General features: G+C 47.8%; 8 protein-coding genes and 1 non-coding gene across 10 annotated transcripts; 4 read left to right on the top strand and 5 right to left on the bottom strand.

Annotated features, from left to right (window-relative positions):
- Nucleotides 1–2: 2 nt before the first annotated feature.
- On the bottom strand, nucleotides 3–1,697 carry FVEG_12824 (hypothetical protein). The gene is made up of 2 exons (XM_018902199.1): nucleotides 1,399–1,697; nucleotides 3–1,345 (listed from the first exon to the last, which is right to left on the bottom strand). Exons 1-2 carry the CDS (start codon nucleotides 1,556–1,558, stop codon nucleotides 195–197), a joined length of 1,311 nt encoding a protein of 436 aa, XP_018760863.1. The 5' UTR covers nucleotides 1,559–1,697; the 3' UTR covers nucleotides 3–194.
- A 1,331-nt stretch (nucleotides 1,698–3,028) lies between these two features.
- Nucleotides 3,029–4,892, bottom strand: FVEG_12823 (N1-acetylpolyamine oxidase). Its single transcript, XM_018902198.1, has 2 exons — nucleotides 3,557–4,892; nucleotides 3,029–3,500 (listed from the first exon to the last, which is right to left on the bottom strand). Exons 1-2 carry the CDS (start codon nucleotides 4,822–4,824, stop codon nucleotides 3,170–3,172), a joined length of 1,599 nt encoding a protein of 532 aa, XP_018760862.1. The 5' UTR covers nucleotides 4,825–4,892; the 3' UTR covers nucleotides 3,029–3,169.
- A 930-nt stretch (nucleotides 4,893–5,822) lies between these two features.
- On the bottom strand, nucleotides 5,823–6,603 carry FVEG_12822 (hypothetical protein). Of its 2 annotated transcripts, XM_018902197.1 has the most exons (4): nucleotides 6,315–6,603; nucleotides 6,181–6,263; nucleotides 6,088–6,132; nucleotides 5,823–6,032 (listed from the first exon to the last, which is right to left on the bottom strand). In XM_018902197.1, exons 1-4 carry the CDS (start codon nucleotides 6,538–6,540, stop codon nucleotides 6,000–6,002), a joined length of 387 nt encoding a protein of 128 aa, XP_018760861.1. In that variant the 5' UTR covers nucleotides 6,541–6,603; the 3' UTR covers nucleotides 5,823–5,999. The 2 variants fall into 2 exon arrangements, with proteins under 2 accessions (XP_018760861.1, XP_018760860.1); XM_018902196.1 differs by having other exon boundaries at nucleotides 5,823–6,132; nucleotides 6,315–6,600.
- A 386-nt stretch (nucleotides 6,604–6,989) lies between these two features.
- FVEG_17359 (hypothetical protein) lies at nucleotides 6,990–7,930 on the bottom strand (the record flags this gene model as incomplete). The annotated part of the gene is made up of 2 exons (XM_018906612.1): nucleotides 6,990–7,693; nucleotides 7,744–7,930. 2 exons carry the CDS (start codon nucleotides 7,928–7,930, stop codon nucleotides 6,990–6,992), a joined length of 891 nt encoding a protein of 296 aa, XP_018760859.1.
- A 566-nt stretch (nucleotides 7,931–8,496) lies between these two features.
- On the bottom strand, nucleotides 8,497–8,579 carry FVEG_17358. The gene has a single exon. It is a non-coding gene; the product is annotated as a tRNA-Lys (tRNA).
- Nucleotides 8,580–9,746: 1,167 nt separating this feature from the next.
- On the top strand, nucleotides 9,747–11,711 carry FVEG_12821 (hypothetical protein). Its single transcript, XM_018902195.1, has 5 exons — nucleotides 9,747–10,001; nucleotides 10,061–10,729; nucleotides 10,784–11,183; nucleotides 11,236–11,336; nucleotides 11,392–11,711. The coding sequence occupies exons 1-5, from the start codon at nucleotides 9,777–9,779 to the stop codon at nucleotides 11,617–11,619; spliced, it is 1,623 nt and encodes a 540-aa protein (XP_018760858.1). The 5' UTR covers nucleotides 9,747–9,776; the 3' UTR covers nucleotides 11,620–11,711.
- A 562-nt stretch (nucleotides 11,712–12,273) lies between these two features.
- Nucleotides 12,274–12,974, top strand: FVEG_17357 (hypothetical protein; the record flags this gene model as incomplete). The annotated part of the gene is made up of 2 exons (XM_018906611.1): nucleotides 12,274–12,470; nucleotides 12,518–12,974. 2 exons carry the CDS (start codon nucleotides 12,274–12,276, stop codon nucleotides 12,972–12,974), a joined length of 654 nt encoding a protein of 217 aa, XP_018760857.1.
- A 769-nt stretch (nucleotides 12,975–13,743) lies between these two features.
- FVEG_17356 (hypothetical protein) lies at nucleotides 13,744–14,574 on the top strand (the record flags this gene model as incomplete). The annotated part of the gene is made up of 1 exon (XM_018906610.1): nucleotides 13,744–14,574. One exon carries the CDS (start codon nucleotides 13,744–13,746, stop codon nucleotides 14,572–14,574), a length of 831 nt encoding a protein of 276 aa, XP_018760856.1.
- Nucleotides 14,575–15,496: 922 nt separating this feature from the next.
- Nucleotides 15,497–17,043, top strand: FVEG_17355 (hypothetical protein). Its single transcript, XM_018906609.1, has one exon. It carries the CDS (start codon nucleotides 15,823–15,825, stop codon nucleotides 16,783–16,785), a length of 963 nt encoding a protein of 320 aa, XP_018760855.1. The 5' UTR covers nucleotides 15,497–15,822; the 3' UTR covers nucleotides 16,786–17,043.
- Nucleotides 17,044–17,048: the final 5 nt, after the last annotated feature.

Raw genomic sequence — 17,048 nt, 5'->3', positions numbered from 1 at the left:
AACTCTCTTTTTGCAATCATGTCTTGATAGTATCACTTCCTTATTTCTTTCTTTTTTGAAGTAAATCCTTGAGTTTTCATTACGGTCATGCATGCCGGCAACAACTACCACGGCGCAGGAACAAGATAGAGGCGCTGAGGGAATCATTGTCTATAATTTTAACTCTAAAAGCAATAAAATCTGAACGCTACTCTCTACACCATAATCCATGCAATAACTCCTATGAAAATAATCAAAGATGAGTTGAAAGCATTGTGTAATCCAAAGCGCGCTGCTAAAGAAACAGGTCTCGTAGACGGTGTTGGCGTCGCAGAGCTCGCAATGCTAAGGAATGTCTTCTGGTTCGGAGTGGCGGCGTATGAATCAGTGTTATAAGTCGAGTTCAAAGAGACTCTTCCAACGACCTCGTCCGACTCAAGGCGGATATGCGAATCGACTTCAAGATTCTCAAGGCCCTCTTGTGTGACGACGATTTGGCGACCACCTCGGATCCAGTCTCCATAGCCACCGTAGCCGGTATGTTGACCGTAGCAGAGATTGATGCCATTGCCACGAAGCTCCATGTCGCCAACCTTGTCTTCCCACTTGTAGCACCATGAGTTCGCGTGGTCGTGGCCGGAAAAGAGGCCAATGACGCCAGGTGTCGCGACGAGAGCTTGCATCAGAGGCAAATCTTGATCGCTGTAATCACAGCCTCCCTTCTTGTCTGCGCACCAACCCGCACCTTGCTGAATGACTGTTTCGTCATTGATGCCAGGGTGATAGTTCTCATCGACGCCATTGTTCTGCAGCATCAGAGAAGCGTACACGGGAATGTGAACAAAGGCCAAAGAAGGAATGTTCTTTCCGTATTCCTCGCGCAAATCAGCATTGGTTTGGTTGAACCATTCCACGACACTCTTGTCAACCCAGTTAGGCTGAGCACCGCCTTGATAGTAAAAGCCACCTCGAGAATCAAAGAACCAGAGTATCAGCTCGGGTGTGCAGTTTGAACTGCAGTTCGATGCGTAAACGGGCAGGTAGTAATTTGTTGTTCCGGCATAGCTTCCTTGGACCATTGAATCTGTTCGAGATCCAGGCCATGTATGCTCGCGCTCCAACATCGCCGTACCGTTGAGGTTGCGATTATGATCATGGTTTCCGTACGTTGAAGCCCATGTCATGTTGCGATCTACCATCGGGGAGACGATTTGATCGATGTATACCGTGCTGTTGTGGATGAATGTTGATTCGCCGTTGATAAGGTCGCCATTTAGGACTACCAAGTCTGGCAGCTCGGCATCGATCACGTCACCCATGACCTTGACGGTCCTAGCATCTTTCTCGGGCCCTATTGAGGAGGCATCTAGTTCTTGGGTCAGTGGCTTTTCTAGAGTTATTGTAGTTTCAATGCCGTACCCTCAGCGAAATGGAGATCTGAAAAGACTGATATTTGAAATGTTCCGTCGCTCTTGAACTTCAGTGGGTCAAGGTTGCTGTTGTCAACCTGATCGCGCTGAGCTGCAGCTCGTAGCGATTGTCCGGCGAGGAAACTTGTGAGAGCGAGTGATCGTAGCATCGTGGATCATGTAGTGATTCGTGAAAGATGCCTTTGTATGAAACAGTACCTCGAATTAGGTCGGATAGTCAGGGGAACGGGATAGTGCCTACGTCAAAGGCTTGAGAGTGTAACAACCATCAAACCTTCGAGAAGGGTGGGAGAGACGAAGGGGTTTTGATAGTTGCAGCAAACACCAACAAAAAAGATATCAAGCGACTATGACGCGTTGAGATGCTTGGCCCAGCCATGATGCCAAGCCATGATGGGGATACCATGCTCGTGTGCTGTGCTACTAGACTCGGCGCCCGAAGCAATGAATTACGTGGTCACTCGTCAATGATTTGTCTCTCATAAGCAACTGTTGGCCTCGGAAACCTAAACCTTAACTTTAGATCCCTTGGCATGGCTTGGATATGCACTTCGGCCAATAAGTGCCCTGCAAGTACGACATAGTCAGTCCTTGGCAGGCTCGGTAAGTATGGCAACTGATTTGCCGACCTAATCTCTACGGGGTTATGAAACCGCTGACTCGCTAAATCCGACGCTGATACTGATACATGCTCTACAGATTTTAGCTGTTTGATCACTATTATTCCGTAAACTGGGATCGTTTCATGGGAGTATGAGACTTGAAACTAGTTTTGGGGATTGAAATCGGCTGCGACCGAGGGGGAGTTTTCCTTGGTTTTGCCTTTTAGTTTTTAGTGAGTGAGGCTTGGGGAGACCTGAGCGGGCTGACCAGATCTTAGCAGTCCCGATTCAAAGATGTAGCGCATCACACCCAAATCTGAGTCAGTCTTAGTTAGCACAAACCAAACATCCATGACATCAACTGCCAAGACTTTGACCTCACTGACAATCGAGCCGGCAATTGATGAGGCTATGCGAGCCGCGTCACTCTATCAGCAAGCTGCAGATGATTTCTAAGCATTTACTCCATTCACCAGAACCGATTGGGATAAACGTTTACGCACTGACTGAAAAGTGAAAGGGCGGGGTTATGGTTATTGTAATCATGGCTGCTCTCCCACTCTCCTCCCACTCGGCCACTGTCGATCCATCATCAAAGAGATGGGGTAGAATCCACGCCAAGAGCTGCCCAGAAGCAGGGAATCGTTTCGCTCGCCGATGAGCCCCGACGTGAATGCGCATATATCGCACTGAAGAGTTTTTCGTCTCCCAAAGGTCATACGATAGCCTCAATTGATCCCTTCCAAAGCTTGGGCGATAATGTCGTCGCAAATTGTTTGGCCCCATACGAGATTACTTATGCAGCTTGCTGATAACCAGATCCACCATCTTCGGCCCTACCCGATGTTGCAAACTCTATCAAATTGAGATCCATAAGGCACTCGCAAAAGAAGCATACGGTCTTGCCGTTGAGAACTCAAACTCAATTTGCGAATACTTTTGCCGAGACATTGAGTTCCTGCATGCCATGTCTTGACTTGAACCCCAGCCCCCCGATTTATAATCCTCCGATGCGGTACAGGCGACAACATGCAACGAACCCATCAATCAGAATGACAGAATATTCAGTAAACCAACAAAAGTCCAAGTCTTCCGTCGCATTACAATCATTCATTACCTTCATAAATAATTATTTACAGTCAATCAACATCAATCTCCTCATTCTTCCTCCCCCTCTTCTTCATCTCCCTCGACGTCATACGGGAACAACCAGCCGTTGTCCTCATCATACTCATCCACAAATGTCGTCCCGTGAAGGTTTTCGTACCTCTCCATGTCAAACTCATCATCGCCAGCCTTTCCGTTGAGGATGTTACCAATCTTATTGGCAATGTCGCGACCTTCAGTGTATGCGCCGTGCAAGAAACCAAAGAACTCAGCTGAATTAGCCTCGCCCGCGAAATAGAGTCGCTCAACGTTAGCGCGCATGTTTTGATGCTTCTCAAGAGTCATGCCGACGGGCCAATTGCTGTAGGAGCCATATGCCCAGCTGCGTATTGTTAGTCCACGGGTCATTCGACTGTGAGCGGGCTCTTCTTGACTTACGGTTCAGTGCTCCAGCGAGGGTAGGTAAAAGCAGTCGGTGTCGTCACATTCTTGTCGGGGAACATCAGCCTCAAGACATCGAGGATCTGTTCCATCGTCTCGTTGTTGGTCTGGCGTTCCACGCGCCACGCCTGCTGTCCAGTAACAGTTCCGAAGAGAATGTTGGAGCCCGGCGCAAAACCCTCGGGGTTGAGTGACTGGAAAAGAGGGTACCGGCCACGCTCGAGAGGGTCGGCATACAGGAAGAATTGCGTTTCGTTGTCCCAGAAAGCTTCTTCGAACTGCATAAAGATCTTGGTATACGTGCCCATAGCAAACTGGTCAATGGCACTTTGCTTCCAGTCAGGGAGGGGAGGGCTGAACTCGGTGGTGTTGCTCTGCAGCACGCCCAGCGAAAAGGTGCAGATGGCGTAGTCGGCCTGGATACAATCGCCCTTGTCCGTTGTGATTGTCACGCCATCCTTTCCGTATTTGATGCCTTTGACAGTTGTCTTGAGTCGGAGTCTTTTATCACCGTTCTTGAGGAAGGTCTTGGCTTCCTCTTGTATGATGGTGCTGAAGCCACGTTGGTCGACGACGAGGTTGCTGACATCACTGAAGTAGCCGAATGTTGCATTGCCACCAGCCACTCCGAAGATGAGACCACTCTCATCAGGTGTCCAAGCGGATTCAAAATCCCATTTCCACCAGTCGGCGGCTTGCGCGTGCATGTCGTCCTTGTCTGGACGCCATCCTGCTGAGCGAATAGCGGCACGTACGGAAGTATCTTGCAAGTTGCCGAGCAGGAGACGACCAGATTCGGCTTCAGCCTTGCTGTAGATCTCCTCCAGGTCTTTAATCGTGCTGCTCCAGTTTGTCTGTCCTTTGTGGTCAAATGTCAAGTAGTTCTCGTAGTCGGACTCATGCGATTTCAAGTCATACTTCTTTGCCAACTGCCAGATGGGATTCTCATGTGTAGCTTCTGATCCGATACCCTCGACCCAGTTGGCGCCAAACTCAATAGTGTAAGGTTTTCCATCTGCTTTCTTGCCAAATGATTGTTTCCTCATTCGCCCGCCAATGTAGTCATTATACTCTACAATGATGAACTCGTCAATGCCTGCTTTTGTCAAGTTTTGGGCTGCTGCTATGCCAGCGACGCCGGCTCCGAGGATAGCGACCTTGGTCTTCGTGCAGGACCCTTGCTTCTCCCGTGGAAGGACGGCAGACTGTGCTGTTGTGGATAGAGTTGTGAGAACAGCTGTAAGCTGCGTGATTGAGTACCTCATCTTGCCGTTGTTGCTCAATTATTGGGGTATAGGCAAACGTGAGTCAATGGAAACATCAATGAAGACTGAAGGGACCGGAACAGCAGGATGGGCACTTGTCTCTTTATGTTGCACGAGCTAGTATGTTATCCTACTCTAAAGATAAACACCCTTCACTTGAACGTTAATCAAGCGACCGCCATTCATACCAATGTTCAAGACCAACGGCGCCAATTCCCCTGGAAGTTTCCTAGGCTACGATGCATGTCTTGGTTCAGCTTCTCACTAGCTCGGATCACCCAGCGAACGCCAGACCAAGTCGCGATTGCCAGTGAAGATCTGGGACCAGCTTCCTCAATAGGCAGCTGTAAACTAGTCAGAGTGACAAAATTGATTGGCTCCCAAATCACGAAAGAGTTCAGCTGTGGCCTAGACCTCTAAGCCGTGTTCTGATGACGGGAGGAGCTGCAAGGGGCCTGGGCTAGCGTGAACTAAAAAATCCCGCAATTTTACCAATTGCCAGCGACAGCCAATCCAGTAATCTACTGTAGAAGCTTGTTTTTATGTCTAATATCTCCGTTATTTTTCTGAAGAATTGATCAAGCTATGTGACTCCCTTGGTGATAATCTCATTTCGAATTGTTTCAGATATGTGGCTTGCTGAGCCGGTGAGAAAACTTGGTTCTGCGACATACTCATTTAAATGTGTCAGAGCGGCAGAGAGAACGATCTTATGTCAACACAGTGCCTCGCATTCAATTTCCCTTCTCAGCTTTGACCTCTTGTGCCTTCTTGATTGGGTGTTGGCATGAAACTATCGAGCGGTGACTCCGATGGTGTCCGTCGGAAGCTAAGGTCCAGGGTCTCGGATCGACGTGCATGAGAAGTATTGCCCCGAAATAGAATAAAACATGTGTAGATATGGCCCGGGGATTAATCAACTGGGCGGTTCTTACCAACCTCAATGTCTCGTCGCTGCGTCTACGATTATCACATGATGCAATTCAGCCAGTTTCACATGCATCTCTGGCACATGGTGATATTAGATTGCAAGACAATTGGGTTCAAGTCCTGGATAATATTCGCTGTCTTTCTCGATATCTGAGAGCTAATGACACTATGTTGTCGAAACCATCGCAACGCGTGGCATGGCTGATGCTATAAACCCAACACTTTCCTGGACCAATATATCAACTTCATTTCTCACCCTGCATCATCTTCATGAAGACCTAGGGATATTGTCAGTGACATGCGCGCAAGAATGAAGCAGGCAGGAAAGGTCACATCAGGGTTGATCTCGACACCAGCATTTTGCATTTCGGTTGTCAGCTACAATGCCAATTAGCACACAATTCAAGAGTCAGACGGCAAACATACATTTGTAGCAGCATCACGAAACTCCTTATCCATCATGAGCTTCATGATGTCCATCTTGCTCGGTGGCCCTGAAGTAGCAAGTCCTGCGCCAGATAATCAGCCGAGGTTGCAATTGATTCACCGAACTTCCATACCCTTGCTCTTGATAATATCTCCCATCTTCTGCATGGCCTCAATGGCCGGGGGATGGCGGCTCAACTTCTCGAAAGTCTCACGAATATGAGGGTCATTCATCATTGACTCAAGCTGCTGCATGTTGGGCGGTTGATCGGCAGAGGCGAAGCGACGTGGCGTCACGTGAATCTGGCGCGTCGCTACGCGCAGCATAGGGCGGGCAATGATCCGTCGAAGAGCAAACATGCTGGGCTGTACTGTTGGTGTTGAAGATGGTCCAGCAATGAGATGAGTAGAGGCTGAAAATTGATATTGTCGCGAGATGACATCAGGAATCGGCCAATGAACAGCGGGGTTTGGTGGCTTATCTTATCTTATCGATGCTTATCGCGCCGCCGCTGCGCTCCATCATACTGTCCAAACTGACCTCAACATCACCGCCGACATGCTTGTCAGACTTGTCAGAGATGTCTGAAAGCAAACATGCTGGCTTGAACTCATTGTACTCAAAAATCTATATTCTCTTGTGATATTTATTCGGTCTAACCAATCGAGATATGCTTCCGGTTAATGTTCTTCGCAATCCTCTGAAAGACTCAACTGAATGTACTATTGGTGTATTGGAATCACTCGAAAATCATCATCTATTTACACAATGATACTCATTCTCGATTTTCTCAAGCAACGGAAACATGCTAAGCTCGATACTCACGTAGATGCATGATATCCTCCGATGCCTCATTGATTTGCGTCTGTCCCCTCCACTTCATCCCTGTACCGTTCTTGACCAGCCGTCCTGGATGAATGATCAAAAACAAGAGCATGGCCAGGAACATAAGCAAGGCGTCAAAGAGGTATATGAAGACCTCGTGAGATATGACGAACCCCCCTTGTCCTTGAAGATACTCGACTGCACGGACAATACTGCGAATAATCATGATGACCGTCACAGCCTCTATGGTTCTAAAGTATCGCCGCCACCGTACCAGGGACGAGTCCATGAACGGCCCAGTCTCTTGTCTTATTCGTATGTATAGATACAGTGACGTGAGAATAAATACGCTCAAGGCGCAAAGTTGAACTATCAGGCCAGCAATAAGAATAGTTCGACCTTTAGTGATGGCTTCTGGTTCGCCTGAAGCAGGTATGATGGCGCCTATGAACTGGCTGACGATGCATGCGATGTCTATGAGGACGTAGAGTTTTGTCAGCCATCGAAGACTAATGAACGAAAGATGCTGGGAGTCAAGCGCCGTGGCAACACGCCGAAGACTCATATAGATCGTTGCGGCTAGGAAAGGTGTTCCAGCGAGGAGAAGGACGTTTTGGAGAATAAAGGGGCCTGCTTTATCTGGAGTATCGTGGGCTTGGGCTCGACCAAAGTAACCAAAGATCTCACCTGGATCTACGTCAGGATGTGCCAACCCCAAGGGGATTGGGTCTACTTACAGATGCCACCGAGGATGAAGGGGATGAAGAACCAGGCTCGAAAGATGAAGAGGAGTACCAGGTGGGCTAAAGTGGCAATGCTGAAGAGAACAACGAAAGAGATGGCGGCAGGTTTATTGGGCAGGTATTCGAAAAAGACGATCTGAGTCCCATTAACAACGGGTCCGTATGGTCCATCTCCGCTCATCTTCGGGTACGAAAACTAAAAGAGGAATACCGATATGTATGTCAACAACGACGTCAAGAACAGACAATACTTTTGTAGCGAGCAATTGAGACTTTTCTGGCAAAGGAAATATTTCGACATCAGAAAGATTCTTCTTTAGGGGGCAGACATTTCGGCGTTCTTAAGGAAGTTTTTGATGATAATTTCGTATTCTGAATGCGAATATTGAGGGTCTAGCGGTGTTGACCCTTGACCAACCCACCAAAGATGACGCGGTCAGTGGAACTGGCTCGGATTGAGTGCCATTTACATTCATTGAAACGGATCAAAATGTGATAAGATCTCCACTTAATGGCTTCGAGTGCATTTGCGTTCTGTGTCATCGCTTCTGAAAATTCTGGATGAAGCTCAACGCGCATTGGAGCTGCTCATCGCCTGAGACCAACAGTGGGGTCGACGTGAGAACGAGCAGCGCGTTATTGCAGAACAATTTTCGTCACTTGCAAAAGAGAAAAGGACTCGGACAAAGTGCAAGATGGCAAAAAAGAGATGCCTCGCTATTGCTCGCAATCGTTTTTTATAGGAACAGCCCGATGCGGGGGTCGAACCCGCAACCTTGAGATCGCGTACTCGTAAGAGTCTCACGCTCTACCGATTGAGCTAACCGGGCGTGGCTCTGATTGGTTGCTTTCCGGAGCTTCAGTGAGGCCTCAGTTGCGTTCCCCTGAGACCAACGCTGTCTCCAGGGTAGGGTGTCGGCAATTGACTTCTGGGACTTTGTATCTTGTGTTGGCTTCAAGCATGCCTGCTCTGGTAGGTTGTGTTATTTGAGAGAACCTGGGAGGATATTTGAAGAGAGTTGCTATTTGATTACTGTAATAACGCAATCCTCTCATAGCCTGTGTCAGTGTGAAGTGATCTTTTTGTACCGATAATGTATGACGGCAATCATAGGATCAAGCAATTGATCAGCGTCATAAAGATCGTCACCTACCGAAAACAACGTGAAGACAAAACTTCTTTTTATCTAATTTTTATTACAACTTATTATTCTAGCTTACGATTATCAGCAAATTCCTTTATATCTCAAGGCCCTTCCATCTACCAGAGAGAATCTAGCCTTCGAAATGTGCTGTTGGGGTCTGGAACATGTCGGAGCAAATAGAGCGGGCGATGGACCAGGCCCCGAGAGACGACACCCTGCTTCTTAGTGGCGCCTTTCGTGACCGTCTCCACCTTTTGAGCCGGTTTCTCGATCTCACTGAAACGGAGAACTCCGTTGTTGATTGCTGTTATTGCCGTCGAAACGTGGTCAACAGGAAGACAAAAGGACGAGTATAAGCCCCTCGAGATTGAAGACAAGAGTGGCATGAGTAATAATAGCTCGTTCAGAACCAATATTTGACGACAATTATTTCTTTTGGAGAAACTCTCGGTAACGTTGTTGACGCCATCGAGTGACCCTCGCACGCGTTCAAGGGACAGACCAACTGATGGTTCCTCTATCAGAGTCATCTGTTTCATGTCCCATTGCAAGCTCTTGTCCATGTCGATCCACCGAACCACGCGGGACATCGGCATAAGATCTAGCAGGATTTGGAGTTTTCAGCCAATGCCATGTTGGAGAGATTAGACATAACCTCCAAGGGATTGCACCATCGCCTATGCGTTGCATATATGGTTCAAAAACCACACTAGCCAGTTTATGCCAGACAATCTATGCTATTGCACCATTTAGTCCCCAGTGCACGATATATAACAATGGGCCTTAGAAAAATGCCCCGAGCTACTTATATGCCGAGCTTGGCAAACCGATAGGCTGTAGTTGACCGAGTACCGATACAATTCGCATCTCGGGCCTCGCAATATGGCAGACAAGAAGTCAACCACTATCGACGACCCGATCATTCAGGCGTCCGATTCCGATTACGACTACGGTTCGACACAGAAGCGCGCGTACTTCACCGGCGACACATTTGTTTCTGGAGGAGCTACAGAGCTGTACAAGCCTATCCCGGAATATGAAGGCATCCATCGATATGACCCAACTGCCGAATGGACAGAGAAGGAGGAAAAGAAACTAGTCAGACGGGTAAGCTCATACTCAGTTGGACGACTTTATGCTATACTGACCTGCTTGTTGCCCTCCAGCTAGACAAGAGAATCTGCTCTTGGGTTTGCCTCATGTTCTTTGCGCTACAGCTCGACCGTGGCAACATCTCACAAGCTCTGAGTGATGGCATGCTCGACGATCTTGGACTCAACACCAATGACTACAACTATGGCATGATGATCTTTTACCTCTGCTTCTTGTCTGCAGAAGTGCCATCACAAATGATCTCCAAGAAGCTCGGCCCTGATGTATGGATCCCGATTCAGATGGTAACGTGGAGTATCATCGGCATCTGCCAAGGGTTCGCTCAAGACAAGCAAAGCTTTTATGCAACTCGCGCTCTGCTGGGTCTTATCGAGGGAGGGTTCATCCCAGATGCTCTGCTGTACCTCTCGTACTTCTATACTAACAAAGAGCTTCCGATGCGCGTCGGCTTCTTCTACTGCGCTTCCAACGGTACTTTTATCGTCGCTGCATTCCTCGCATATGGAATCCTTCATATGCGCTCGGTCGGAGGCTGGGAAGGTTGGCGCTGGCTGTTCGTTCTCGAGGGTACCTTGACATTCCTCATCGGCGTGGTGTCTTGGTTCTACCTACCTCCTGGCCCGACACAAACAGCTAGTTGGTTCCGTGGTAAAGACGGTTGGTTCACGGAAAGAGAAGAAGTCATCATGGTCAACCGTGTCTTGCGTGATGATCCAGGCAAGGTAAGTGAACTCTTTGCTTTCACCCAATACAACAACACTGACACGGCGGTACAGGGAGGCATGCATAACCGTCAAGGCCTTACCCTCAAGCTTCTCTGGGATGCACTCATGGACTATGACCTCTGGCCACTATACATGATCAGTTGGACCATGCTGATTCCCACAAACCCCGTCACTGCTTATCTTACCCTCAACCTTAAGGCTTTGGGATTCGGCACATTTGAGACGAATCTGTTGACCATTCCTGGATATGTTCTTTTCCTGGCCCATTTGATCCTTATCTCTTGGTACTCAGAGAAGATCAACAACCGAATGGCCATTTTGCTGTACTATTCCTTCTGGTGTTTTGTGTTGCTCTTGACTCTCGAGCTGCTTCCTGCAAAGGCTAGTCCTTGGGCATGGTATTCAGCGACAATCTTGATGATTGGCTTCCCCTACATTCACTCGATCAACGGTACGGACATGAAATTTCCCTGGTTCTATTCTCTTTACTGACAATCCTGCAGTCAGCTTGACATCGCGAAACGCTGGTTCTGTTCGCACTAGAACAGTGGGCAGTGCCATGTACAACATGATATGCCAGGCCAGCTCTGTAATCTCATCCCAGGTCAGTCTAAGTCCGCATTCATTGCTACTTAGTACAGGACTAACAATACATACAGATCTATCGTGACGATGATAAGCCTTTGTATCGACGGGGAAACAAAGTTCTTCTTGCTCTCGTTGGTTGGAACGTGGTGATGACTGTTTTCATCAAGGCATATTACATATGGCGAAACAAGACGCGAGAACGCATTTGGAGTGCCATGTCGGATGAAGAGAAGGATGAGTATCTAGAAACAACCAAAGATGAAGGCAACAAGAGGCTGGACTTCAGGTTTGCCCATTAATGTCAGATAATGCCAACATGGAACAGAATCAGAATTTTCTTTTCCGAGTTTAAAACGTGCGATACGAAAGAAATCAACTGAGAAATGCTAGCCGACCCTTTGAGAAGGCTCTGAGACTGAACATAAGCCATCCAGAGAAGCGTTTCTATGGGTATTGCTGTGTATTAATCATAGACCAAAAAGCCGAGGATTGGGTAAAGAGCACAAAGGGGCGCTATTCCCCATGCTCATACAGTAGTATAACAGTCAACAGACTGAAATTCTTTTAAAATTTGCTCATCACCCCGAACTGAAATATGCGTGTCTGGGAGCTTTGTTCCAAAGGCTTCTGAGTCCGTGCTCTCACTGTTGTTCAAAGGGACAGGCTAGGAAACAATGAGCTACACTCATTCAATAACAATCTTTGTCGTCAGTGATCAGATAGACACAAAGGAATAAGCGGCACAATCTTTGGAGATTCTGTGAACAACTTGGAAGGCATCCCAATGTATGGCACAGAACCGCAACAGCTTCGGACTATAAAAAGGGAACCAAATTGACCTGCCAATCCTTCATTTTTACTCAACTCAGTTTCTCAACACTCCCATCTCCACCTGCAACCTTCTAACCACTTCTACCAACCTCAAAATCGTTCATCCAGCTTCAAACACCAACATGGAATCTATCTGGAACAAGTTTAACGTCGACAGAGCTGCTATCATTGAAGAGGCCTTCTCGATCGCAACGGAACGCGGCCAACAAGAGTGGTCAAACGCTGACAAAGGCGTCATGAGCCAGGCAGCTAATGACATCGTGCGTTCTCTTGGAGGAGATGTCGGCTTGATATTTGTCGAGTTTGAGGTCTTGGTTGCGTATGCTGCTCGCTCCGATTCCTCGACAACCTCGTCCAAGTGATTAGAGCTTCTCGGGGCATTGGATCTTTAACTTACTACGATGAACGGTTTATGGAGTTTGTTATGAGTATCCACAACGACATTATAGCTATTGCTCGTAGAAACGTCGGTCTGGGTGTGTCGCCAGGTCCAAATGCCGACATCGCGCAGCATGTTCTGTGTGAAGGACAGGCCCCTGTTGACTCGATGCAGTTACCAGGTGGCGAAACTACCTGTACTTGGAAGTCTGAGTATGAAGAGGTCAGTGAAGAAGGTAAGTACACCACTTCGGTTGTTGAGACTGTAACTTGTGATGAATTCTCTGGGGGTGCTTACAGCACAACGTCGACGACCTCAAGTACTTTCATTCCATCAAGCATTCCCATGCTTGAGATTCGCGGTGCGTCGGTAATTGAGTCTGATGACTCTAACCATCACAAAGTCAATGCTTGGGACGGCGTTTTTGAGGGTGCTATCTTGTAAAACAAGTTCAGGTATTAGATGGCATGAGTTTGGAATACGACTGGAGAAATGGTTAGATAACAAGGTAAGTTTGGATGTACCGATTTACTGTTGGTTTTTATAGAATTGTCAGAAGCCTTGAAAAGGAGACAGCGTTATTGATTTCATGGAATGTTGACCCTTAAATAAGCCTCGACCTTATCCTTCGTAAATTGCATGGAAGCTGCTCGGATGTTCTGGTCGATGGGTTTGGTGACCAGGACAAGACCTGATATTCCCTCACAACACTGACCGTGCCGGGCATTCTAAAATCTGTCCCATTAGTTGCTGTAGTAACAAAAGACTAGGTTAATATATAGAAGCAAGTTTGTGACTTCTGCGATGTGTTCGGAATTGTTGGTGGCGTCGTTTCAGTAGCCGAAAACAGCCAGATCAAAACCTCATGTCGAATAGGACCAGTCTGCAATTGGCTAAAACCGAATTCAATTGTGCCACTTGACTTCAATAACTATCAAATCAATGTTATACGGTTAAATACATCCAATCGACGATTGCCGATGGCATAAGACGCAACCGGCATGAATTGGAACCATGTCTCGGATGCTGGCAGCTGAGGAACAAACCAACGCCGCAAAGCAATTTTGTGTACTCAAGACGACCAGATGCTATACATTGAATCACATGCAGATGGACATAAGTATAGATACCCCCAGGATCCACGTTCTGCACATTCCAACACCACTCTCCACTGCCGCTCGATTTCTTCACTTAACATCAACTTCATGACACAATGAAGTCCACGGTCGTTTTCTTTGTTGCCCTTACGGGCCTGGCATATGCGCGCCTTTACAAGCGCGATGAGTGCGCAACTGCATGCACTGATGCATATAACTCATGCAGAGTTGAGCCGGACGGCAGTCAAGCATTTTGTGCGGAGGACTACGAACGATGTCTGGGATTCAATCCATTTTTGGGATCAAACTCAATCACGGCCCCGACGGCATGTTCCAGAGGCGCTACAGGTGCCTCTAATACGGCGGCTGTTGAGTCGACCGCTGTTATCAACACGCGCTCAAGCGCTTCCGACTCCTCAGCACCTGCATATGGCCGGAGTTCATCTTCTCCTATTAGTGTTGACACCACGACTTCTGCTGCTAGTACAGACACCAGCATACCTGAAACATACGACTGTGTTACCGAGTGTAACGATGACTATAACACCTGTCGCACCGCACCGGACGCCAATATGGCCAGCTGTGCCGCACAGTACGCCCAATGTCTCGGGTACAACCCTTTCAACGGAGGGGGATCACTGGCCACTCCGACTGCTTGCTCTGTCCCTGCTTCTGTCACCACTCAAGTTACTCAGTCGAACTCAATCTCGCAACAATCACAGATGGCTTCAAATTCTGAAACCTCTCAACCTGATATAACAGCTGGACTGGCGACATCGTATCAACAACCAATAGCCACCTGCGATGCCGGTGCATGTATGGGTAGTACCACAACTGATGGTGGAACTCCAGGGATGGCGACTGAGCCCGCGGTAATTGTTGACATGGCTGGAAGTGTTGAACCTTGGATAGGCCTTGTGGCTTTGGCAATTGCTGTTGTACTTTAGGTCTTGGCTGACAGAACTGCCCGACATCGATTCCGCTCTTGTATCTGCCTTATACAGCGTAAAGCTGATAGGAGAAAAACTCAGAATATGAATCTCGTACCCTCCTCAGACGTGAGGAGATGCTTCCAATACGTCGTGCTGAGTCGATTCGCCCTGGTGGGCGCGCATTGGAGCTTCTTAGACCCCTGCAGGGAGGCACAAACGTCATATTCTAGAGGTTTTCCTTTAGCAGCCCTTACGCTGCAGCAAGGTGATTACAAGAGCTAGATGTCATGTCTGTAGTTAGAAGCTCATAAGCACTACACAGAAGTTAGTATTATTTCACAGGAGCTATAAGATACACAACCTATATTTATACAGCTCTTCGCTTCTTTTGAGGAGGTTGCGGCTTCTCGTCACCTTGTTCTGGCTGGTCAGGGTCTATAATGTTTCATATCTGAGAGGTTTTGATCATGCTTCGCAGCTCAAAGAAACAATCGATTCGTTATTACATTGACTCAAGCTTCACTGGAATTAGTTCAAAGAGCCTTAATACTTGTTTGCGAGCGGCCGTCACCTCGTTGATGCTGGTCGTAGAATAGAAAGATACGCCAAGTTGATTCTGTTTTGGTATTTGGACCATTTCGAGATGACCCCACTCAGTGAATCATCGCTACTGCCATGGTATGAAACGGACACTTAGCTAGCGACCGTTGTCAATGCTGCTTTATCGCCTGAACATAAATGTTGATGTTGATGAAGAATTGTATTTCCGAGCTGCCCTATTGTCTTTGTTGGTATTGAATGTTCCTATACCCAGACAAGGCTTGCAAATGCCATTAATCAGCTGGTGGAGACAAGCAGCGGAAGACTAACCGTAACGAGCAGCATCTCATAAGCAGTGGTTCTCTAAGCAGGTCTCACCATTCGCAAACAACCATGCGCTTACCATAGCAGAGAATCAGATACTCTTTTCCCACGGAACCAACGATGAGCCGGGTGGGAATACCTCGGTACGAGGTGAAAGCCTGCAAGGCCTGTCAATCTTCCAAGAGAAAATGCACTAAGCAGCAGCCCAAATGCCGCCGCTGTGACCTTCGCGGCTTGGACTGCCTCTATGAGCCTTTACCCAATACCTTTGTCTACCAAGCTACACAAAACTGCGGGGGAAAAGCTTCCCCTTTGGAAGCCTTGCCAGAGCAACCGTTGCTGTAGTCATGTCAAGAAGACAGTTGGTCTGAGCTGGTAGACATAGGAGGGGACAGTCATATGGACCATCATAACACTCCGGGTACTATCTCATTGGAAGACCTGAAAGTGGCTTGGTTTCTTGATCCGGATTCTTGGAGGGCAGTTCCGATTGAAGAGTCAAATAGGGCGCATCTCACGACAGAAATGATCCGGGGGCTTCTATACCAAACAAGAGACTGGCTGGGCGATTGGACAAGAAGCGGAAGTAATGTGTTTGTGCATCATGAACTTTACAGAAGTAGTCTCCCTGATTGCATCAGCGATGCTTTCACAGCACTGTCTTCATTTTTGTCAAGGACACCAGAGACCAGTGAGATGGTGCTCCGGATTGCAGAGCAGAAGGCCGAGAGGTTATTGGTATCTGAGGGCAACAGAAACAAGGCCGGAGACATTCTGAATAGCCTAAGTCGGGTACAGGCACTCCTGGTTTATTGCACGATCCGACTACTGGATGGTGATCTGCGCCAACGTCACAAGGCGGAGCAGCATCTTCAGACCCTACAGGATTGGACGAAAGAAATGATGGGTGATGCTCTAGAGGCCACGCATAACGGAGATATGATTATTAAGAACCATCTCACCAATGTAAGCCCTCAGTATTTCACATTACCGGTGCTCCTGGGCCAGTTCTCTCCTGAGCAACTACTGTGGCATTCATGGGTACTTTCAGAGTCCATTCGAAGGACATGGTGTGTATCCATGGGCCTTCAATCAGGCTACGAGCTGCTGAAGACTGAATCTGGTCCCTGTTACGGGACCTTACCCATCACTACAAGAAAGGGGCTTTGGGAAGCCAGGTCGGCGTTTGCTTGGACAAAGATGTGTGCGGAGAGCAACATTGGTTTTATGTGCAGGAATGATCATGACAAGGTCATGGTGGATATGGAACCCGGAGATATTGACGACTTTGCGCTATGCATGATGGAACTCGATCTTGGCCCCGACAGGATGGCAAGATGGAGATCTGAACGCTCGGGGTGAGATTCGAAGAATCAAGGAATTTCGGTTCAGCCTCTTGACAAATCAGAATGCATTAGTAGGATAAGGGAGAAAAAGATGGGTAACGGAAGTTCAGTGGCTCGATCCGCTGCGATTTGCGGATTGCTTTGTTATCACGCCCTTCAGATCCGCAACCCTCCGCTGGCTGAGTCAACAGCAGGAAAGGAATACATCTATCAAGAATCAGATATTTAAACACAATAATACCCAGCTATATACTTCTTTATCCCATTAACAACGTCTCA

Source organism: Fusarium verticillioides, chromosome 11 (genome assembly GCF_000149555.1).
Source record: "Fusarium verticillioides 7600 chromosome 11, whole genome shotgun sequence".
Classification (NCBI taxonomy): Eukaryota; Fungi; Ascomycota; class Sordariomycetes; order Hypocreales; family Nectriaceae; genus Fusarium; species Fusarium verticillioides.
Note: the sequence above shows the minus strand (reverse complement) of the source record. Positions and strands in the feature narration are given on the sequence as shown.